The following is a 24,618-nucleotide window of genomic DNA, read 5'->3' on the forward strand; positions in this document are numbered from 1 at the left end:
TACATGACCACAGTGTAACCTTGAAAATCAAGAAATTAACCCTGAAATGGGACTGCCATCTAATAGTCCACAGATCTCTTTGAAATTTTGCTGATTGTTTTGGTTATGTACTTTATATGTCCACCATACAAAACAGATTCTAATTTTAGGTAAACAGAAAATTTTGAACATAGATTGGGAACTGAATGATGTTAGGAAATTGTAACATTTTTAAGATATAAGGATGGTATTAAGTTAGGTTGATACAAAGTCTTTTTCCATTATAGATACATATTCAGATATTTTTAGGAAAATATGTTACAGCTTTTCTTTGAAACACTCCTGAGGAGTGGAGACAGAAGAGGAAATTCACATTGGCAAGATACCTCTAATTGTTGAAGACTGGATGATGAGTATAGGGGAGGTTAATAAAATATTTCCTCTATTTTTATGAAGCTTTCCATAATAGAAATGATTTATAAAAAGAAAATTAATGGAGAAAGGAAGGAATTTTAAGGATTTGAGTGAAGAGAGTGATCATATTTGTGGTTTAGAAACAGTACTCTGGCTGCAGTGGAAAGAATGGCTTAAAGTGAGGCATGACCGAAGACAGGGAGCAGTCAAAGGGCTGTTGAAGTGTCCCAGGGAAGAGATCATGGTGGCCTGAAGCTAAGTTAATGAAAACAGGATGGGGTGTTGTGGGCTGAGGGACGGAATGGTGACTGGATGTGAAACTTGACAAAAGGGGGGATCCAGAATTAGGCGGTGCTGTTTACCTAGTTTTGGATCACAGGAAAAGGACTAGGCTCCAGTGGAGGGAAGACGTTTGGAAGTGGCTTGGGTCAAGGTAGTGCATTTGTGTTATCGGGCCAGAACTCAGTGGATAGATGACAGCAAGGCACCAAAACAACCCTTATTTGGGGGACACCGTCAGAATCAGCGAGGTGGGCAGAGGAAACATGCCGCACCTGACCTGGAGTGATGCGATGTGATCTTTCTGAGCAGACACGCCGCATCAACAGGCAACAGAAGACGCAGTGCAGCGTCAGTGTCTGCATGGAGAGGTTATTCTATAAATTTCAAAAACTATGCTTTTTGGCAGGATAAAAGAGACTCCTTGAATTCACATCAAGTGAACTGGGCAGGGAGCATAATTCTTTTCATGGGAATGCAGTTCACTAAGATGTTGGGGTGGAAGGGCAGAGAATGCGCATGGTGAAGGGGGTGCTAAGCTGGGGAGAAAAGGGAGCAGTGATCACAATTTTTCTCCTAGTAGACCTGTCCTGGGAAGGTTCAGGTGAGCTGGTAAGTGGGGAACGACTCAGTCTGCCCTGTTAAGCGTTAACTCTCACTGGCCAGCCACGCACTTTAGTTAAAAACAAAAACAAAAAACTTGTTTCGTGAAAACCATACAATCTGGCGTTATCAATCCAAACTGCGCGATTTGCTCTCTCACGTTCTTGCAGTTCCTTTCCTCCCTTTCCACCAGCAGAACACAGAACGCGGGCAAGGGCCTCTCCCTGCCTGGGCTCCTACGGCCTGCACCCCTCCGGAGCCCGGCCCAGGCCCCGCCCCCTGCGCGGGCCCCGCCCACAGGCACGCCCCCGTCGTGGGCCCGCCCAGGAGCCTATCCCGACGCCGAGCCCCGCCCCCCAGCGCGCCCGGGGCCCACCGCAGCCTGGCCAAGGCCGCCCTGTCCTGGCCACCCGGCAGCCATGGCTGGGGGCCGTGGGGCCCCCGGGCGCGGCCGGGACGAGCCACCCGAGAGCTACCCACAGCGACAGGACCACGAACTGCAGGCCCTGGAGGCCATCTACGGCGCCGACTTCCAAGACCTGCGGCCGGACGCGTGCAGACCGGTAGGAACGTGGCTAGACAGGCCTGGGCTGGCTCGCTCCGGCCTCCCCAGTCACGAGCCCGAGCCGAGACCCTCCCAGATTGGGCCGGTCCTCTAGGATCCTGCCTCCTTTTCATCCCTCAGATTCCAGCCACACTGAGTGTGCCAGCCGCAGCTGGGCTCCAGAACCCCCACCCGGGCCAAATTCTCTTAGAGGCTTCTCCCCAGCCGGATGCTTCCTCCTCCCTGGCCCGCGTCTTACTTCCTCTGACACTGCCTAGCAACGCTGCCTCCTTCCCACCTTGCCCTTCCCCGTCCCCAGAGCCCTGCACAATGATACAACAGAGTGTTCGTAGGCGCCCATGGCTACTGTGTAATGGGAAGGCTCTTTGGGCGCTGCGCAGGCCTTAGTTAAGGCCGTCAGTCAGAGCAGTCAAGTCCCGCCCGATTGTTCCTAAGTGCAGCGCCTGGAATCCCCAGCCCCTGTCTCCCCGTGTCCCTGCCCGGAGGAACTCTGTGCCTCTGCGCCTTCTTCGCCTCAGCTGCAGTGGAGGGGGAGTTGACGAGTCTGGATCTGGTTACGTGGTCCAGTGTTTTTTCTCTGTGTCCAGAAGTGAAGGCACAGTGTAAGCTGCTGATACTGACAGGGGCCGCCACCCTTGCTTGAAGAGTTGATGATGGACCAAACTAATGTTTCCGAATATTATCGCTGAACACGGACGACCTTCCTGCGTCCACCTTTAATCCTGACTCGCCACGGCGTGTGCCTTTCCTGCATGTGCAGGATTCCTCAGGAAACTGCATCTTCTGGAGCCGGCAGAGCAAAATGCTCTCCGTCTAGCCCCAGATGCTTCTTCCTAGCGTCCTTCCTTCGGTATTTATTGTTTTAGGCATCAGGAATATAACCAGCATCAGGATAGAGAAAAACCCCTGCCTCCAGGGAGCTTACTCTTCTAGTTCATTTTGAGAGTGATTTTTCACCTGAAATAGTAAAAACTTCCTTATGCAACTCTGAAGTAACATAATCATGTCACTTTCTGGTAACCCAGCGCCTTCTCCATCCTAAAACGCTGAGAACCAGGAAGTAGGCCCAGTAAGCAGCCAAATTAGGTGTCACAAAGCTATTAACACCCATTCCGAGCCAGTTATTTACTTCATATAAGCTTAGTTACCTGCGCCTAAGGCTGCGGATAATGGGAGGGAAAAAGCAGCTGCTTTGAGGTAGGGATGCCCATAATCCTGAGAACTTACAGCTGGTCATCTTTATAACAAGACAGAAGACTAAAGCAAAATAGGAGCTGCCACAGACAGGCAGGAGGATCCACATGGCTGCCCATGCCCACGGTGCACAGGACAGGTGGCCTTGCCACCTGCATAGGCCGCACAGGCAAATAATCCATGTTCATGAGGCTGCATCAGAGCTTGGTCACTCGACAGGTGCTCATCAGTGCCTGCCGTTTGCCAGGCTTCAGGGAAATGTGCTGGTCCACAGTCCTTTACCCTGATGATTTTCGGACCCCAGAAGTGTTCCTGCTCACCTGCAAGGTCCACGCATCACCCAACACCTCCCACAGTGCGAGTCAAACGCTGCAATGGAACATGAAGATTCAGGTTTCACACTGAACAGGGTAGATACAGACTATTAAGTAACCTCATGTCAATCAGGCCAAGTTTGCCGCCAATAAATTCTAAAACTTCTCGTGGCAGGTAGGAGGAGGTGTGTTTTAAGTTTCAGGTTAGTAGCACTTGTATATCATTTATAAATAACTCAACATTTTTGGGTACATACTCAGAATTATTTTACATGAGAAAAAACTTTGGACACCACTAGTTTAAAGTAGAATTTCTAGACAGTTATAAGTTCTCATTATCTTGTTTAGATTTCCATATCAGCAAAGGATGTGCTCATTTTTAATTGGAAAGTTTTTCCAGACTCACCTCCAAAACACTTGTTTCTGTCTCTGCACTGTGAGTAGTGTATGAGAGTACTTCTTTTCCTATATCTCTGCCAACATTATACGCCAAGATAATTATCATTTTGGGTCATATATTTCAAACATAAGGGATTACCTAACCATGTTCATTTTTTATATTTAAATAATTTATGTAACTAAAAATTATTAGTCAAATCAAAACAACCTATTTTTTATTTTATGGTCCCAGTAACTAGCGTTTTTTTTTTTTTTTTTTCTAGATAGGTTTCCCATTCCATTTACCAAAAAAACTTCTTTGAGATTTTATTTTAGTACTTTAATGGCCTCATTTTAAAACTCTCATCAAAGAAATATAGAAATAGCTTTTTCTTTTTAAGTTCTTAACTCCATCTAAGTATGGGTCTAGGCCACCCTCCCTGTGTGTACCTCTTCCCCAACTAGCTACCACAGTCGAGTTTTTCTATCTTTTCCACTGCTGCTTTTGTTACTGTTTGCACTTTCTGTCTTTTCCACTACTGCTTTTTGGGCCTGGATTCTTAATCTTTATTCCAGGTTCTTGCCCCACAGAAACAAGAATTGAAAGCAGAGGCATAAACTCAGTGCCCAAGTGAGAGCAGGATTTATTTAAGAGCAAGGGGCTGCACCTGATGGGGGCTTTCTCGCTGTATTATAACGTGGCAAGGCTGAGCAAGTGTGCAAGCTCAGGTCTCTCTTCTTAAAATGCCACTAATCCCATCATGGGGCCCCGCCTCTAAATACAACCAACATATGAATTTGGGGATTAAGTTTCTAACATGTGAACCATAGCATCTGGTTTAAAGAATTTTGTTGACAGTGTTTTAGGTTTGTTTATTTAATTTCTTTGAGAGAGATCTCAACACTGATTTACTCCCAAAATGTCCACAACAGCCAGGACTGGGCCAGGCCAAAGCCAGGAGCCAAGAACATCATCTGAGTCTCACACATGGATAGTAGGGACTTAGGTATTTGAGCTACATTAGCAGAAAGTTGGATTGGAAGTAAAGGTGAGATTTCAATCCAGGCACTGTGATATGGGATGCAAGTTTCCCAGGCAGCCGCTTAACCTGGCACAATGCCTAACCCCCATTGATGTTTTTATTACATTAATATTACTGTAAGGCCACCACAAAACATACTAAACCACCAGAGTAAGGGAAAGAGTTTATTGGGGGAAACCCGACAGACCAGAGGGAGGGGTCAAAGAAGGAAATGAGGGAGAAGGAGAGCATAAGAGATGAAGAGAGAGAGAGAGTGAGCGAAAGAGAGAAATCAAGGGACAGAGAGAGGGAGATTGAGAGAGAGGCAGAGAGAGCCATGTGTTCAGGAACAGGTCCTCTTAAACCTTTACTGGTGGGCAGGGAAGTAGGAGCACCGAATCCCACTAGGGTGGGGGTGGAGCTGACACTGTTGGGCCATGGGGTCACCTGGCTTCCAGCCATGGCAGCAGGGGCTAGAGCCTAGCATTTTTAAAAAAATTTTTTTTAAAGATTTATTTTATTTGAAAGGCAGAGTTACAGAGAGACAGAGGCAGAGAAGAAAAAAAGAGAGGTCTTCCACCTGCTGGTTCACTCCCACAAATGGACACAATGGTCAGAGGTGCGCCGATCTGGAGCCAGGAGCTTCTTTCCAGGTCTCCCACGCGGGTGCAGAAGCCCAAGGACTTGGCCATCTTCTACTGCTTTCCCAGGCCATAGCAGAGAGCTGGATTGGAAGTGGAGCAGCCAGAACTCAAACCGGCACCCATATAGGATGCTGGCATTGCAGGCTGCAGCTTTACCCCTACACCACAGCACTAGCTGCCCCCGCCTCCACTGTTGTGTTTTTGGTTTTTTGGTTTTTTTAATTCTTACCAGTTTGACAATAGGCAAGCCCTGAGAACAGATGAGTGAATTTGGTCATTTTTACAAGATCAGTTATGGAAAGTATTGTTTTTAGCAAGTAAGCTATGAGGGAAAATCAGCAACTTAGGCATTTAGTCTACAATTTAGAGAAATGTTATCTAATTTACATTTTCTGAGCTTTTATTGTCATTATTTTATTTTTGGCTTCTGAACAGACTTGAAACCAAAAACTTGGAGCCAGTACTGTGGCATAGCAGGAGGGTAAAGCCACTGCCTACAGCACGGCATTACCAGATGGGTGCCAGTTTGAGTCTTGGCTGCTCCACCTCCCATCCAGCTCCCTGTTAATGCTCCTGGGAAAGCAATGTAAGGTGGCCCAAGTCCTTGGGCCCCTGTACCCATGTGGGAGACCTGGGTAAAACTCCTGGCTCCTGGCTTTGGCCTGGCACAGCTCTGGGCATTGCGGCCATTTGGGGAATGAACTACTGAATGGAAGACTCTCTCTCTCTCTCTCTCATTCTCACTCTCACTCTCTCCCTCCCCCTCCCTCTCCCTCCCTCCCTCCCTTTCTCTTTCTCTTTCTGCCTCTGTGTTGCCTTCTCTGTAACTCTGACTTTCAAATAAATTAGTAAATCTAAAAATAAAAAGCTTTCCCAGATTATTCAGCTTCCCCATGGTACTTTATTTCTGAATTTCTTAAATTTTCACACAGACTAGTGTGTTCCTTTGTGTTACAAGTAATTTTGTAGGAAGGATCTGAAGCAAAGGAGAAATACAAGGCCATGTTACGCAGTCTTGCCATTGCATTCAAGGATGCGATGAACAATAGGTAACAATAGACCAGACACCTGAAAGTGATTTGGATGGTGTAGCTTTTTAAAAAAGAATTATTAAAATAACACATATAAAATTTACCATCTTGGGGCTGGCATTTGGCGCAACAGTTAGTTTCTGCTTGGAACGCCTGCATACTATGTTGGAGTGACTGGTTCGAGTCCCAGCTACTCTACTTGCTATCCACCCTCCTGCTTGTGTGCATCCTAAGTAGGCAGTGGCTTAAGTGCTTAGGTTCTGGTCACCCTTGTGAAAGACTCAGATTTTGTTCCAGGCTCCTTCCTGCCTTCAGCATAGCCCAGCTTCAGCTGTTGTGGGGATTTGGGGAACAAATTAACAGATGAGAGATGTGTAAGTGTCTGCCTGTCTGTGTTTCAAATACAAATAAATAAGTAATTTTTAAAGATTTGCCACCGTAACCATTTTTAAGTGTACAGTTCAGTAGTGTTATGTATATTCACACTATTGTGTAAGAGAAAATTGTGTAACATTTTCAGTTAGCTTCCTAGATCTCATCCTCACTGATGTTTATCTTGTAAACCCATGAAGTGGGTTTACATGGGGCTGTCATTGACCCTCATGCTTCAGCTCCTGGACCTGGGAACCAAAAATTAGCAGCTATGTGAAATGGCTGAGAAAATTCTCAGGTTTTAATAGTCTTGATCCTCGCTAGTGCTTTGAACAGGTGTGCTTAAGCCAGTTTATTTTGTTGGTCCTCAGTGTTAGGAGATGCCCAAGACAAGCTCATTAGAACCAAGCTGCAGGTATTCCTGAGGCACCAGATAGGTAGTCTCCAGGAGCTGTGCTGAAAGAGGGTCCCCAAGGTGAGGTCAGTGTTCTCAATCCGTGGGGTAGTTAAAGATCCTGGCTGGTTTTGTTTCTTGAAGAACTGATGCTTTTCCTTTCTTGGGACAAGTTCCACATGAGTATTGCCTCCCCTATGTTTTAGGACTTATATGCTTTTTATGTGCTTGAGAATTTGACTATTTTATAACAGTCCTGGAAGGTATCCAACTTCAGGAAGCAAATATAATTCAAATTTTGTTTGTCTTCTCTCCATCACTACCTACTATTATGCTTTTTTAAAAAGATTTACTTATTTGTTTAAAAGGCAGAATGACAAAGGGAGGGAGATCTTCCATTTGCTGGTTCACTCCCCAAATGGCTGCAACACCCAAGGCTGGGCCAGGCTGAAGCCAGGAGCCTAGAACTCTCAGGCAGCAAAGGTCCAAGCACTTGGGCCATCCTCTGCTGCCTTCCCAGGTGAATTAGCAGGGAACTGGATGGGAAGTGGCATGGCCGTTACTCCAACTGGTGCTCACATGGGAGCCTGTGTGTCGCAGGTGGTGGCTTAATCCACTGTCACAATGCCAGTTCCTATGCTGCTTTCACATCACATTTTCAGTTTTCAAAACCATTTTTTTCTCTTGTAGGACTGTGTGTAGTTTGTAGCTGAGACACCCTGCATTGTGCCTTCCTCTCCTTTAGTGTTCTCAGCGTTTTCCGGTTACACCTTATGTCGTGCTCATTTGCCTGTAGAAATTTCAGAAATTCATTGTTTCCTCGTGCATGTTAAGTCAGAAATTTTATCTATACTGAATTCTTTATTTGTTTTAAAGATTTTACTTCATTTATTTGAAAGGCATTGTTAGAGAGAGATCTTCCATCCACTGGTTCACTCCCCAAGTGGCTGCAACAGCCAGGACTGGGCCAGCCTGAAGCTAGGAACCTGGACATCCATCTGGGTCTCCCACGTAGGGGAGGGGCCCAAGTAGTTTGGCCATCTTCCACTGCTTTCCCAGGCTCATTAGCAGGGAGCTAGGTTGGAGGTGGAGCAGCCAAGGCTTAAACTGTTGAACTGGCATTTAAACAGGATGCTGGCATCACAGGTGGTGGCTTAATCTGCCATGCCACAATGCCAGCCCCATCAACACTGAGTTCTGTGACCATTTGCCTTCTGAACAAATGAGACCCTGCCCTAACCCACCCCCAGAAACACCAGAGTTGTTACCTGTTCCTAATCAAACCCTGTTCAGACCCAGGAGTCCTTGAAGGCTAATACCGATGCCTGAAACACCTCTTGCATCAAAGCCTCTCAGTTTGCTGGAGAAGTCTGGCAAATATTTTGTTGTTATCTCTGAAAGTACTGTTCCTTAAGTTTAAGGTATTTTTCCTTCCCCAGGGAACCTATAACAATTAAGTTTAGCTACATATGATAGAAAATTTCAATTAACAACAAATTATTTTTTGTAATAAATTGCTGTTCCAGCAATCTTAATATACCCCTTATGGCCTAAAATGTCAGTCTAATTCCAGCCATCACACATGCATTCCAGCTAGCTGGAAGGAGAAAGAAATAAAGTCGCATCCCTTTCCTTTAAGACCACTTGCTGAAAATCGTATAAAACAGTTCTTCCATCTTATTGGCCAGAAATTAATCCAGTGACCACACTTAGCCACAAAGGAGCCTGGGAAATGTGTCTAGCTAAAAAGTTGAGGATTCTGTTACTAAGAAATAAAGAAGAAAGTGGAATTGGGGAACAGTTAGTATTCTCTGCTGAGAAATACCCCTAAATCCATGCCGCGTGGAGAGAAATCCCACACTGGTCATAATCTCTGTCAGCCAGGAGAGAGGCTTTAGAAGCAGCCAGTCAGCCTGGTAGCTTCCGAGTCCTGCTTCTCCCACTCCTGTTGGCCTTGAGGGAACTCAAATCCTGATCAGAGCCAGTTGCTAGGTCCCTGCCTAGTCACATGTCATGTCTGTTCATCCAGGCCATCACCACAGGAGTCATACGCCTCATAAAGCTGAAACCTTTATGCGTCCAGAAATCTCTTCATGTAGTAGCAGAGCTCTTCTCTTCCCTAAATGTTTGTTTTGGAATTATCTGTAGTGACTGCCATCGTCACTGACGTCCTGCTGGTGGCGTTCTGCTGTGGAAGTTACTGGAACCTTACACCTGCCTGGTGCTCCATGGCTGGTCCGAGCCAGCAGTGTTTGCAGACCGTGACTGCTTTTTAAGCCCAGGGATCTACACACTGTTGTTCCCCCTGGTGCGCCCAGGGACTGACTGACTCCTTCCCTGAGGCTTGCCAGCAGTCCTTACCTGGATTCTTCGTGCTCTGCTAAGCATTCCTTTAGGAAAGGGTATCCTCACAGGTGAGCTTCGTGGCACAGCAGGTTAAGCCACCAGCCTGCTTGGGAAACTCGCATCCCGTAGTGGAGTGCCTGGTTAGAATCCTGGCTATTCTATTTCCAATCTGGCTTCCTACTAATGTGCCTGGGAGGCTGTTAATATTTGCCTAAGTACGTGAGTCCCTGCTACCCCTGTGGGAAACCCAGATGGAGTTCCAGGCTCTTGGCTTCAGCCTGGCCTACCCCGAGCTGTTGCAGGCATTTGGGGGAGTGAACCAGCAGATGCAAGATCCATCTCTTCCTCTCTCTCTCCTCCTCCCTCTCCTCCTCCCTCCCTCTCTCCCTCTCTCCCTCCCTCCCTCCCTCCCTCCTTCTTCCTCTCCCCCCCGTTACTCTGCCTTTCAAATAAATAATTGTTTTAAAGATTTATTTATTTATTTATTATTTGAAATGCAGAATTGCAAAGGCAGAGAGAGAGAGAAAGAAAGAAAGAGATAGGTGAGTCTTCCATCTGCTGGTTCACTCCCCAGATGGCTGCAATGTCCAGAGCTGCACCGATCCTAAGCCAGGAGCCAGGAGCTTCTTCCGGGTCTCCCACATGGGTGCAGGGGCCCAAGGACTTGGGCCATCTTCTGCTTATCCACGCCATAGCAGAGAGCTATATTGAAAGTGGAGCAGCAGGGACTCGAACCGGTGCTCATATGGGATGTTGGCACTGCAGGTGGTAGACCTGCTATGCCATCACACTGGCCCTTCAAATAAATAAATTTTTTAAAAGGATATCTTCAACCTGGTCAGCTTCTATTAGGCCAATTTCCTCAAGATTGCTTCCTGTTACAGGGATTCTGGTCATAAATCCATGGCCTGTCCATACCCTTTATCAAGAGGGTTTGTTATGGCCGGCGCCGCAGCTCAATAGGCTAATCCTCCACCTGCAGCGCCGGCACTCCGGGTTCTAGTCCCGGTTGGGGCGCCAGATTCTGTCCCGGTTGCCCCTCTTCTAGTCCAGCTCTCTGCTATGGCCCGGGAAGGCAGTGGAGGATGGCCCAAGTGCTTGGGCCCTGCACCCCATGGGAGACCAGGAGAAGCACCTGGCTCCTACCATCGGATCAGCGAGATGCGCCAGCTGCAGTGCACCGGCCGCGGCGGCCATTGGAGGGTGAACCAACGGCAAAGGAAGACCTTTGTCTCTCTCTCTCTCACTGTCCACTCTGCCTGTCAAAAAAAAAAAAAAAGTTTGTTATATTCAGATCTGCTCTCCTAGATAAAGACAAAGGGTGGAGTCTTAGATAACTCACCTCACATGGCATACGTTATCTATGTGTTTGATGCAAGTTCTTTTTGTATTGACTCCAAGAAAGGCTTATCTATTGGTTTGCATTTGTCTTTCTGCCTGTACAGCTTGTGATGACCACAGCTCTACTATGTCTTTGTGTTTTCACTCCTTCCAGTCACAGAGGGCTGCTCCAATTTTGTTGCTTCAAAAGCAGAAGATCTGCTATTACTCCTAGGTGTAGTGCTTACCTTGACTTAACTCTCACATTGGGACTGCCGGGTCTTGAATGTTGTCCCTTTTTTTATTGTTGTTGTTTTATCTTTTTTTTTTTTTTTTTTTTTAAGAAAATCTGGGACTGGGCCAGGCTGAAGCCAGGAGCCCAGAGCTTCTTCCAGGTCCTTTACATAGGTGCAGGGGCCCAAGCACTTGGCCCATCTTTTGCTGCTTTTCCCAAGCCATTAGCAGGAGCCAAATCAGAAGTGGAGCAGCCAGGACTTGAACAAGTGCCCAAATGGGGTGCTGACATTGCAAGTGACAGCTTTACCCACTGTTTCACAATGCTGGCCCCAAATGTTGTCCTTTAAAAAAGTCATCCACATGGCATTTTCCCGTGTCAATCCAGAAGGCAAGTTGAGGCACACCAAATGTGAGAATAAAGCCATGGTGAAGATGGTTGCTCAGGACAGGTATTCCTGAACGGTGGTCAGAGTAGGCTCCCACAAATTGCTTGTTACAGTTACATTGGTTAACAAGCATAGCACAAGCTGCTGCTGGCTACTGGTTGCCTCCTACTGTCCATTCCAGGAGAAATAGCAGTGAGTAGGAACATGTGCATTTTTTTTTAGTTATTTACTATTCAGATAGCGTCAGTGGGTTGTCAAAGTTTAACCAGTACTTTTTTTTCTTTAAAGATTTATTTATTTATTTGAAAGTCAGAGTTATACAGAGAGAGGAGAGTCAGAGAGAAAGAGGTCTTCCATCCGATGGTTCACTCTTCAGTTGGCCGCAACAGCTGGAGCTGCACCGATCCAAAGCCAAAAGCCAGGAGATTCTTCCGGGTCTACCACACTGGTGCAGGGGCCCAAGGTGGACCATCTTCTACTGCTTTCCCAGGCCAAAGCAGAGAGCTGGATCAGAAGTGGAGCAGCGGGTCTTGAACCAGAGCCCATATGGGATGCTGGTGCTTCAGGCCAGGGTGTTAACCCGCTGCATCACAACGCCGGCCCCCTTACCCAGTACTTTTGAAGCTTAGGTGACAAAGGTTCCATAGCTCACCATTCTCTTGGCTAGGGTTTTAAATTCCTTTCTCACCCTTATTTTCTTACCTTTTTACTTCTTTTCAATGATGTCAGTCAGCATGGATTTAGAGTACTTTCCTCATGTGCTGTTGCGAAATAAAGTTTTCACTGGGCAGTAACAAAATGAGAAAATTAAAGAATCATGTGTCAGTGAATGTAGATCAGTAGAAGATAAATTGATCCTTCTTAGGATAAGGTTGCACGGTATTCTGAGCTTTTGTGTTTGTACTCTTGGTACAAATAGCCCTGGCCATTGCAGCTGATGGTGAACCAGCAGATGAAAGATACCTCTCTCTCTCTCTTTCTCTCTCTCTCTCTCTCTCTCTTTTTCTCTGGAGCTCTGACTTTCAAATACATAAATAAATCTTTAAAAAAAGAAAACAGACTCTCTGTCTCTCCCTCTCTCTGTTACTCTTTCAATGAATAAATAATTTTTAAAAAAAAAATCTAAATGAAATATTTAAAGAGAATGAGGGAGGCAATAGTTTTTCATTTTCTTCTTAGCAACTAACTATTTATTGTGCTAAATTCCATCTAATGCACCTATATAAAGCAATAAAAGCTGGCCTGCTCTGATTGCAGAAGATACAGGAGGCCTGGAGTCCTATTGTCCTGTCTCATACTCACTTCTTGGAGGTGCCTCTGAGAACCCCAGCAGCCTTTACCCAACCTTTGCTTCCCATGTGCTCTCGTTGTCCTAAAAGAGGAGGCTCCTGCCAAGGTTACAGTGGTCTCTGTTGGGTCCAGGATCCATCGCCTTCCGCCCTCTGAAGGGTGTTCCTGCTTTGGGTCCTAATTTTGTGTCTGTCCTGCTCATCTTTTCTCTTTATCCTTTTTCTGTTCCTTCCTTCTTTCCCTCCTTCCTTCCTTCCTTCCTCCCTTTCTCCCTTCCTCCCTTCCTCTTTTTCTTCTTTCCTGCCTCCCTCCCTCTTGATCTCTCTTTCTTTTTTAATTTATTTGAAAGGCAGAGCTACAGAGAGAGAGAGAGAGTGATCTTCCATCCACTGGTTCACTCCCCAAATGGCTGCAATGGCCAAAGGCAGGAGCCAATAGACTAATCTGGGTCTCCCGGTGGGTGCAGGTGCCCAAACACTTGGGCCTCTTCTGCTTTCCTAGGCGCATTAGCGGGAGCTGGATCAGAAGTGAAGCAGCTGGAATGTGAACCAGTATCTGCGTGGGATGTCAGCGCTGTAGTCAGGGTTTAACCTACTGTGCCACAGTGCTGGCCTCAAGTCCTGCTCTTCTGTAACATTCCCATCCACATGGCTCATGCTCTAGTATCTCCCATCTTCAAAAACAGCAAAGTCCTCCCTTGACTTCACACTTCTAGCTCTGGTCCAATTCTTTGTCCCCCAACACCTCAACCACCTCGTCATTAAAAAAAAAAAAATCACTTTTATTTGACAATAAGAGAGAGGGCACACATCCTCTGGTTTACTCCCATTGGCAGGGGCTGGGCCAGGCCAAAACCAGGAACTGGGAAATCAGGCCAGTCTGACTTCTGCCTCCCAGCATCTGCATTAGTAGAAGCTGGAATTGGGAGGGGAGCTGGGACTCAAACCCAGGCACTGTTTAGGGGATGCAGGCCTCCCAGCTGGCATCTCTGCAAGGCCAAATGTCCTCCCCTCTTCAGCCTTCGTGAAGAGTTGTCTAGACTTGCTTGTCTACTTCCTCTCTAAGCATTCATTCCATAACATGTTCAGCTCTGTGTTCAGTGCCCATGGAACCTGCCCTTTTGCAAGGCCAGAGTCCCTTCAGCAGTGAATGCTTTCTGCTGCGAGGAGCATTTGGGATGAGACACTTTCCTTCTGGTTGCCTCCCTCACATCCCAGTATCTTTGTCAACTTTATCTCTCAAATCCACTTTCTCTCTTCTTTCTTCTCTCTCCCTCTTCCTCACCTTCTCCCTTTCTTCCTCTCTCCTCCACTCCCCCTTTCTTCCCAACCCCCTCCCCCTTCTCCCCATCCCACCTCCAGGCTGAATTATTATTATAATAGTTTTCGATGTCTGCTGTGCAGGTGGGGGTGACTGATGTGTGATCGGTGAATGAGTGAGTCGAAGACCACAGAGTGCTTACTCCTTGCCAGGACCACATGCATAGAATTGTGTTTAACTGAAAGATCTATAGCTTTTTTAAAAAAAGATTTATTCATTTATTTGCAAGTCATTATTACAGAGAGAGAGGAAGATCTCCTACATGGTTGGCAGGGGCCCAAGCACTTGGGCCATCTTCCACTGCTTTCCCCAGGCCATTAGCAGGCAGCTGTATTGGTGGTGAAGTAGCCAGGGCTTGAACAAGCACTCTTATGGGATGCTGGCATTGCAGGCTGCAACTTTACCCACTATACTACAACACCAACCCCAATCCATAGCTTTTAACAAGGAATATTATGAAGTCACATAAAAACTGAGCTTGCAGATGTTATACACATAGTTGATGAGAACATTGTTCACTAAATGATTCTGAGTGCCATATATAAGATTCACATTATACATTTCTGGTAGAATTTAGTTTTGCTTAGTAGTGTGTTGCCCCTAAAAATTCTTTTTAGCCTTTCTAAAACCTTTCTGATAAGATCTCAAGTCTCTTTTTGCCCTGGCTGCCTGGAGGTTCAGAGAAAAAAATCAAGGCTCAATCATAGCACCTCAGGATTGGCATTGGTAAAGGAGTGGCTTATGAGGGAGATGCAGGTTTTGGAGTTGAAGTGGGCTTGATGTAGCACTGTCGCTGTGCATCTGTGGGAAAGGATCTTAAACTCTCTGAACCTGAGCTGCTCTGTGAGTGCCTGAGCACTTGGAGTGCTTCCCCTCGAAGCCTCCCATTTTTCATTATCTGCATTTGACATAAACTGCCTTAAATCCTTCTAGGGGGAAGTGAGTACAGAACAGTAGTGTATTTGGTGAGAAGCAGTTGATTGAAAATGTGCAATTTTAGAAGAGTTACCAGATTTCTCCATGTCAAGGGTTTTCTCTTGTTATTGTCTCAATATCCTGTGCTCAGAGTGGCCTCTCCATCCCGCCACTGTGTCCCATGGTTCTGCTTTACTGTGTTGACAGCTCTCATCACCATCTGAAAGTTTTCATTTGCCTTCTAGTTTGTACTGCCTCGTTGGGATTGTGTGTCTGCCTACATTATCCCTGCATACACACCGGTTCTACGATAAGGACCAGTGTGTTATCCACACCTCATAACATTTGCTTGAAGAGGAGCCAGGCGGAACATTTGAGTTGCTCCTTAGATAACTGTGAAAAGGAAAAATGCATTCTCTTTGGCACAGAATTTGTTTTTTAAAAGTAGAGCTTTTAAGCTGAGATGATCATTATCTTGAGTGTTAAGACTGACTTTCTAGAAAATTTTTTTTCTTTTTCTCTTGTAGGTCAAAGAACCCCCTGAAATCAATTTAGTGTTGTACCCTCAGGGCCTAACTGGTGAAGAAGTGTATGTGAAAGTGGATTTAAGGGTTAAATGCCCGCCAACCTATCCAGATGTGTGAGTATTTGATACGATTTCAGTTTTCTGTTTGACAACACAGAAACAGATTGCAATTAATAGTAGTTCCTCTTCCTGCCCCCATGTCTCAAAATTTCATTTTCTGTCACCTGTAATTCAACAGAAGTACATCAGCAGTAGATGTCATCATGAAACCTGTCTCATTTTACATTTGCTTATAGATGTAGAATCATCAATGCAGATAGATACCAGTATTTGCTCAGTGACTACTTAGCTTGCTTCCAGTGTGTTTTCTGTTTATTTAATTTCTTATCACCTCAAAAGAGGGCAAATTCAGATGAGAAGGATACAGGTGTGGTGGCCACCTGACACACTTGTGCACCTAGGTTTATAGCATGCCTGGACTGGAAAGCAGGGAGCCCTCTGTGCCTTGAGTAGGCGGTAGGTAGCATTGCCAGGCTTCTCCATGGGACTTGGTGGTGAGTTTTCAGTGTGTAAGGCTATCCCAGGGAGGATGGCATTCAGCACCCCGGCCCCTAGCACTAATGCTGGTCACTGAGACGTCCGTAGCAGCACTCCTGACTGGTGCCACCTGTGGCTGAGAATCACTGCTTAGAGCAGAAGCATTGGCCATCAGAATGTAAGTTGTCTTTTTACAAAGTATCATGTGTGTTCCATATCATCATTCCCCAGATGTTTCATGAACTGGGTGAGGCGAAGAGGTTTGAACCTACTGTGTGGGGAGCCAGTGAAGGTTTTTGAGAGGGAACGTAGCAAATAAAATGCCCAGTCCAAGTCCCCGTCCTTCTGACCTATTAATTCTGACTACGAATTTGGAGGTTCCCACACCTCCCTCTCAGCTTCAGTAATTTGCTAGAATGACTCACAGAACTCAGGAAAATACTTCACTTGACATCTGTTGGTTTATCAAGAAGAATGCAACTCTGAAACAGCCATATGGAAGAGAGGCATAGAACAAGGTACGTGTGTAGGCCAGGCACATGACACCTTCCAACACCTCCATGCATTCAAAAGCTCAGAATCTCTCTGCACCCTGTCATTTCAGGGTGTTTTTTTTTTGTTTGTTTGTTTGTTTGTTGACAGGCAGAGTGGACAGTGAGAGAGAGAGAGAGAGAGACAGAGAGAAAAGTCTTCCTTTGCCGTTGGTTCACCCTCCAATGGCCACCGTGGCCGGCACACCGCGCTGATCCGAAGGCAGGAGCCAGGTGCTTCTCCTGGTCTCCCATGGGGTGCAGGGCCCAAGCACTTGGGCCATCCTCCACTGTACTCCCAGGCCATAGCAGAGAGCTGGCCTGGAAGGGGGGCAACCGGGACAGAATCCAGCACCCCGATCAGGACTAGAACCTGGTGTGCCGGCGCCGCAAGGCAGAGGATTAGCCTATTGAGCCGCGGCGCCAGCCCTCATTTCAGGGTTATTATGCCAGCTTCATCACATAGGCAAGGTTGCTTAATTGGGTCATTGGCCATTGGTGATCGACCTCAATCTCCAGCCCCTCTCTCATCTCTGGAGATCTAGGGTAGAGCTGAAACTTCTCATCCTGTAATCAAGGTTTGGTCTTTCTGGTGAGCAGCCCTCATCCTGAAGCTATCCAGGTTACCTCATATACGTGAAGTCTATTGTGGCTGAAAGGGGCTTGTTAGGAATAACATAAGAGGCTCTCTCACTGCTGTCACTCAGGGAATTCCAAGGGTGAGGGGAGCTCTATGCCAGGACCCAGCATGAAAGACTTAAGAACTTGAAATGTGTGTTCTTTTTTAAAAAGTTATCTATTTATTTATTTGAAGAGGGAGAGAGAAAGAATATTCATTCTTACTGTTTCACTCCCCCAGTGTCTACAATGGCTGGTGCTAGGTCAGGCCAAAACCAGGAACCTGGAGCTCCATCTAGGTCTCCCATGTAGGTTGCAGAGGCCCAAATATTTTGGCCATCACCTTTTGTTTTCCCAAGCACATTAGCAGGGAACTGGATCAGAAGCCAACCACCCAGGACTCAAACCTGTTTCATCCATTTAGAGAATGAACCAAGGGTTGGAAGATCTTGTCTCTGTCTCTCTCTCTCTCTCTCTCTCTCTCCCCTTCTCTCCTCTCCTTCTCTCCTTCTCTCTCACTCTGCCTTTCAAATAAATTAATTTTTAAAAAAGCTCTTGAAGTTTAATCAGTTAGTATTCTGAATGGATTTTTCACCATGTAGTTAATTTGCTAAATAAATATAATGATTGCATAATTTTTATAACAGTTGCATTAAAAAGGAGGTTTGAGCCGGCGCAGTGGCTCAATAGGCTAATCCTCTGCCTTGCGGTGCCTGCATACCGGGTTCTAGTCCCAGTCGGGGCGCCGGATTCTGTCCCGGTTGCCCCTCTTCCAGGCCAGTTCTCTGCTGTGGCCAGGGAGTACAGTGGAGGATGGCCCAAGTACTTGGGTCCTGCACCCCATGGGAGACTAGGAGAAGCACCTGGCTCCTGCCTTTGGATCGGCGCGGTGCGCCGGCTGCAGCGCACCGGTCACGGCGGCCATTGGAGGGTGAACCAACGGCAAAGGAAGACCTTTCTCCCTCTCTCTCTCACTGTCCATTCTGCCTGTCAAAAAAAAGATTTGATTTGGGAGAATATTCCTATCCTTTGAAATTATATGGTACAAGAAAGCTTCCCTTTTCTGCAAGATAGTCCCAATGTCCCTGTAAGAGAGTGAATCCTGGGCAGGACAGACCTTACTGGGCTCAGGCCAGTAAGGCATCTCAGTTCTTTTTTATTTATTTATTTGTTAAGATTATATATTTATTTGAAAGTCAGAGTTACAAAGAGAGGGAGAGACAGAGAGATATTCCATCTGCTGATTGACTACCAAGATGGCTAAGACAAGGGACTGGACCAGGTGGTCCCACATGGGTGAGGGGCCTAAGCACTTGGGCCATTTTGCACTCTTTTTCCCAGGTGCATTAGCAGGGAGCTACATTGGAAGTGTAGCAGCCAGGACACAAATCTGCACCCATATGGGATGCCAGCATTGGGGGTGGCGGCTTTACCTGCTTCACCACAATGCCAGCCCCCCACATTTCTGGTCTTTTCTCTCTGATTTCCATTTTTCCAAGTATTTAATGGTTGCAGTAACCTGTCATACTGAGAGATACATATTGAGAGAATGCATAGATAGTTGAATAGTCAAGGCTTCACTGAGGTGAAGTACCCAAGACTTGCTCAGAAAGCTGGGTAGGAGTGATGAATCATCTCTTCAGTGAAATTACATAAATCCCATTTAGTCCTAGAGAGTTGTTATTGGATGTTCACTGGGTGGGAATAAAGGGACACCCGAGGAGCACTTGTGCAATTTTCTCTAGTAGAAAATGTGTATTGGACAAACTCTAAGGGATGGGGAAAGAGGGGCTTAGGCACACTGGGAATGGGCAGGATTTGTAGAGTCCATGACTAGATTTCTACTTGTACACAAACAGGTGAGCATTTAACCTTGCCTGCAGTCAGCGTGGGTGATGGAACACAGCAGGCATGGGAATGCTCAGGAGATCACAGTGGCTCCATCATGTCTTGCTGTTCTTGTTCTAATTTATACAAGAGCACACAAAGGAGGGCAGAGACTTCAGAATCTTTGGGAAGCTGTCTTAGCCAGGTTGATCAGCATGGGATGCTAAGCTCAGATTGAGAATCGCCATATAATGGTTAAATTACTACACCGGGAGGCCGGTGCCGCGGCTCAATAGGCTAATCCTCTGCCTTGCAGCGCCGGCACACCGGGTTCTAGTCCCGGCCGGGGCACCGATCCTGTCCCGGTTGCCCCTCTTCCAGTTCAGCTCTCTGCTGTGGCCTGGGAGTGCAGTGGAGGATGGCCCAAGTGCTTGGGCCCTGCACCCCATGGAAGACCAGGATAATAAGCACCTGGCTCCTGCCATCGGATCAGCGCGGTGCACCAGCCGCAGCGCGCCTACCGCGGCGGCCATTGGAGGGTGAACCAACGGCAAAAGGAAGACCTTTCTCTGTCTTTCTCTCACTGTCCACTCTGCCTGTCAAAAAAAAAAAAAAAAAATTACTACACCAGGGTGCAAAGCTGAAATGATTACACATACACAAACGTTGAAAGAAACCTAGAGTTGGGGATCCCAGGATAGATCAGAAACAATAGAAGTGATGTGAAATCTTAAGTCATAAAGCTGAAACAGGAGAGAAATTAGGGAGATCCCACGCAAACCAGGCAAGTCTGTGTCATCCTGGGAAGCTGGGATCCTGGCAGCCCTGACCAGACTGCTACCTATTTCTTCCCCATAGGGTCTGGTGAGTACAGTGTCACCTGGAGTTACTGGAATAGTTTGAGATTCAGGGAAGCATTGCTGGTAGCATGAAGAGTATCACGTGTGAGAGAGAGGTCTGTATAGAATCTGTAGGTTCTGAGTGTGCCTGGAACTTAGCAGATCTTCATACAGACAGACTATACTTTCTGGAGTAACTTCTCTCTGTTTTGTTTCCCCAGAGTTCCTGAAATAGAGCTAAAGAATGCCAAAGGTCTTTCAAATGAAAGTGTTAATTTGCTAAAATCCCGCCTGGAAGAACTGGCAAAAAAACACTGTGGGGAGGTGAGAGTCTTTAAACTGGGATTGGCTGAGTACAGTAAACATCTCCATCCTGCTCACCAGCATTTTTCCTCCTGCCTAGAATGTGGTGTTTGTCATTGGCTTCTACAAAAGGAAACATTGTGATTTCTATTGTTAATTTATAGGATTATGAGTTACAAGTTGTAGATTATGTAGATAGATGGTGCTATTTGCTGCTTAAGAATTTTTCTGAAAACCATGATGTCAACTTTTTTCAAACTTTAGAACTGTCATCATGATCTGAACTTGACTCAAACCTTTTATTGGAAAATGTTTGCGGACAAGCAATTTCTAACCAAACTTTGACCTCTCCCCTTTGGATAGCAGGAGAGCTTACTGTCTTCCTTCTCAGTGATTATCAGCATACTGTACCCCTTCAGTATCTCTTCTGTACCTGGGTGTTCACACTGCATTCAGCCCTAATTCCTGAACGTCAGGATCTACTTGTGTGTATGAATTTTCCTTTGGGTGGCAAACTTTCTCTGGATGGCAAGACTAGGTGACTTATGGGAGCAGAGTATTCTTTTGTTTTCCTTAGGCTGGACCAATGCCTCTATTAAAGATACCGAAAGCAGCTTTCACTTTACATGACATAATGGAACAATTTCACTTGCATTCCATACCACAGTGACTCACAATGAATCTGTGAGGTGCCTCTCAGCTATTAAAATTTTGTCCACTTATATTGCTGTTTCCAAGAACTTTAGTGGTTAATGGGTATAGAAAATGATTTCAGAATAGCCTGGGTTTAAAAAAAAAAAAAAACTAGGCCTTGGGAATTATTCCAAAATTCTTTTTTGTGCATTGGGACTCCAATATCTAAGTGAAAAATAACACAGAGTTGTATTAAAAATTCAGCTACAGAGAAATGCTAATTTCCTGGATTCGTATCTTGTGATTCAAATTTTTTCTTTATTTAATATTAAACTTTCTGTTTTAAGATCATTTAAATTTACATGCAGTTTTAAGAAATAAGATAGAAAGCTCATTGGTATCCTTTAATCAGTTTGCCCCCTACCTTCGTGGTAACGTTTTTGCGACACTGTAGTACAAAATCATAATCAGGATACCAATGTTGATGCAGGAGATGGTCTGACTCCACCCTCTCCTTCATACCCGGCAACCACTCATTTCTTCTTCGTTTCTGTAATTTTGTCACTTCAAGGATATGATATGGTGGGATCATTCCGTATGTAACTTTTTGGGATTGGTTTTTTCAAGCAGCTTCATTCTCTAGGGATTCATCTGGGTTGCTGCAGAACCAGCGGCTGCTACTTTTTATTGCTAAGTAGTATTCCGTGGTCTAAGTGCAGCACTGGTGATTGAACCATTCACCAGGTAAAAGACATGTAGGTGGTTTCCAGTTTGGGGCCACAACAAAAACGCTGCTATAAATGTTCATATACAGGTTTGTTTGTTTTGCAAAATAAGCTTTCATTTCTCTGGAATAAATACCCAAGAGTGCAATTATAGATATGTAGTAGTTGCATGTTTAGTTTTTTTTTTTTTAAGAAACTACCCCCACCCCCACCCCCAAAAAAAAGAGAGAAGAACGAAGAAGACTTGGTGAACTAATTAACATTCCCACCAGCATATGTCAGTGATACAGTTTCTTCACATTGCCATCATTTGATAGTGCCACTGTTTGATTTTAGCTGCTCTAAAGGATGGTTAGGGTAGTTAATTTTTTTTAAAGATTCATTTATTCACTTGAAAGACAGAGTTACAGAGAAGTAGAGGCAGAGAGAGAGAGAGAGAGAGAGAGAGAGGTCTTACATCCACTGGTTCACTCCCCAAATGTCTGCAATGGGTGGAGCTGGACCAACACAAAGCCAGGAGCCAGGAGTTTCTTTTGGGTTTCCCATGTGGGTGCAGAGTCCCAAGCACTTGGACCATCTTCCTCTGCTTTCCCAGGCCATAGCAGAGAGCTGGATCAAAGTGGGGCAGCCAGGTCTTGAACCAAGGCTCATATGGAATGCCGGCATTGCAGGCAGTGGCTTTACCCACTCTGCTACAGTGCCAGCCCCAGGGTAGTTAATTCTACATGTTATCTTTAGCTAGACCATGATACCCAGATATTTGACCAAACATTATTGTAGATGTTTCTGTGAAGTTGTATTTTAAATGAGATTAACATTTAAATCAGTAGACACTGAGGTAAGCAAATTATCTTCCCTAATGTGGGACTGCTTCCAGTCAGTTGTAGGCCTTAATAGAGCAGGACTGACCTCCCAGGGCCGGGATTGTGGCGTAGCAGGTAAACCTCCTGCTTGTGACACTGGCATCCCATGTGGGTGCCAGCTCATGTAAAAGCTGCTACACTTCCAGTCCACCTCCCTGCTAATGGCCTGGGAAAAGCAGCAGAAGATAGCCCAAATGGTCCATGTAGGAGAACCAAAAGAAACTCCTGGCTCCTGGCTTTGACCTAACCCAGTCCTGCCCATGGCAGCCATCTGGGGAGTAAACCAGCAGATGGAAGACCTCTCTCTCTCTCTCTCTCTCTCTGTTGCTCTTTCAAATAAATAAATAAATCTTTTAAAAAAAAAAAAAAGGGGCCAGCGCCATGGCTCAACAGGCTAATCCTCCGCCTTGCGGCGCCGGCACACTGGGTTCTAGTCCCAGTCGGGGCGCCGGATTCTGTCCCAGTTGCCCCTCTTCCAGGCCAGCTCTCTGCTGTGGCCCGGGAAGGCAGTGGAGGATGGCTCAAGTGCTTGGGCCCTGCACTCCATGGGAGACCAGGAGAAGCACCTGACTCCTGGCTTTGGATCAGCGCGGTGCGCCAGCCACAGCGCGCCAGTCACAGCGTCCATTGGAGGGTGAACCAACGGAAAAGGAAGACCTTTCTCTCTGTCTCTCTCACTGTCCACTCTGCCTGTCAAAATAAATTAAAAAAAAAAAAAAAAAAGTCACCTCCCCTGCAAAGTGGGGAATCCTACCAGAAAGCAGCCTTCAGACTTGAACTATAACATTAGTTCTTCCCTGGGTGTCCAGTCTGCCAGTCTATGCCACAGTTGGGGATTTGCCAATAAATTACATATGCATAGCCTATTTGTTCTGGTTCTCTAGAGAATCTGACTAATACTTATGTGTGGTGAAAGCTTATTGTGGCTTTATTTTTCAATTTGCTGATGGCTAATCATTTTGGACATCTTTTACATGCTACATGCAATTTGTATATCTTCTACTGTGAAATGTCCCCATATCTTTACTCATATTTGTATTGAATACTTTCCTTTTCTTACTGTTGAGTTTGGCATGTTCTCTATATATCCTAGACGCTAATCCAACAGACCTGAAAATTAAAACCAAAACTGGAAACACCTAACTTTAAAAAAAGAATAAAGTAGGAGGAATTAACCTACTTAAATTCAAGACTCATCATATAGTTGTAGTATATGATGTATACATAAAACTGTATGGTGGGGCCAGTGCTGTGGCGTAGTGGACTAAGTCTCTGCCTGCGGCACCGGCATCCCGTAAGGGTGCCAATTCTAGTCCTGGCTGCTCCTCTTCTGATCCAGCTCTCTTCTGTGGCCTGGAAAAGCAGTAGAAGATGGCCCAAGTGCTTGGGCCCCTGCACTCACATGGGAGACCTGGAAGAAGCACCTGGCTCCTGGCTTCGGATTGGCACAGCTCCAGCCATTGCGGCCATTTGGGGAGTGAACCAGCAGATAGAAGACCTTTCTGTCTCTCCCTCTCACTGTCTATAACTCTGCCTCTCAAATAAGTAAAATGTTAAAAAAAAAAAAAAAACTGGCTGAGGGATAGGCTCAACAGATTAGTAAAACAGAACAAAGAGCCCAGAAATAGATCCACACAAACATAGTTTCGAAAACTCAAAAGAAATAAAATATATTTACTGATACTTTTGCTTATGTATTCTCTTTCCTTCCTTCCTTAAATTTCAAATTTCCCTCCTGGGAAATTTCTTTTGTCATTCTTTCAGGATAGGTCTATGGGTACCACATTGCCTTAGCTTCCCTTTATCTGAGAATGTCTTGATTTTTCCTTCATTCCTGGAAAGTACTTAGGAATGCATCCTTGCTGTTAGAAGGAATGTAAATAGTTGTTAAAGACATGATAGAGGCAGATGTTGTGGCTTAGTGGGTTAAACCACAGCTTGGAATGCCACATCCCATATAGGAGTGCCTGGGGTCCAGACCAGTCCTTCGTCCACTTTAGATCCAACTTCCTGTAAAAGCACCTGAGAGGCAGCAGATGATAGCTCAAGGACTTGAGTCCCTGCCACCCATATAAGAGACTCAGATGGAGTTCCTGGCTCCGGGCTCCTGGCTTCAGCCTGGCCCAGCCCTAGATGGTGGACATTTGGGAAATGAACCAGCAGATGAAAGATTCTCTCTCTTCCTCTTTGTCACTGCCTTTCAAGTAAATAAAA

General features: G+C 45.8%; 1 protein-coding gene across 3 annotated transcripts in view; it reads left to right on the forward strand.

Moving 5' to 3' along the window:
• The first annotated feature begins 1,654 nt into the window (after positions 1 to 1,654).
• EIF2AK4 (eukaryotic translation initiation factor 2 alpha kinase 4) overlaps positions 1,655 to 24,618 on the forward strand; it is a 119,499-nt gene continuing 96,535 nt past the window's right edge. For 2 of the 3 annotated variants that reach the window (XM_062205609.1, XM_062205610.1), the window contains exons 1-3: positions 1,655 to 1,838; positions 15,531 to 15,643; positions 20,102 to 20,204. In XM_062205609.1, the coding sequence (XP_062061593.1) occupies positions 1,695 to 1,838; positions 15,531 to 15,643; positions 20,102 to 20,204 (360 nt within the window). In that variant the 5' untranslated portion in view covers positions 1,655 to 1,694. Of the gene's footprint in view, positions 1,839 to 15,530; positions 15,644 to 20,101; positions 20,205 to 24,618 lie in introns of those variants that run through there. The other variant, XM_062205611.1, reaches the window with a different exon arrangement.

Source organism: Lepus europaeus, chromosome 11, assembly GCF_033115175.1.
Source record: "Lepus europaeus isolate LE1 chromosome 11, mLepTim1.pri, whole genome shotgun sequence".
Classification (NCBI taxonomy): Eukaryota; Metazoa; Chordata; class Mammalia; order Lagomorpha; family Leporidae; genus Lepus; species Lepus europaeus.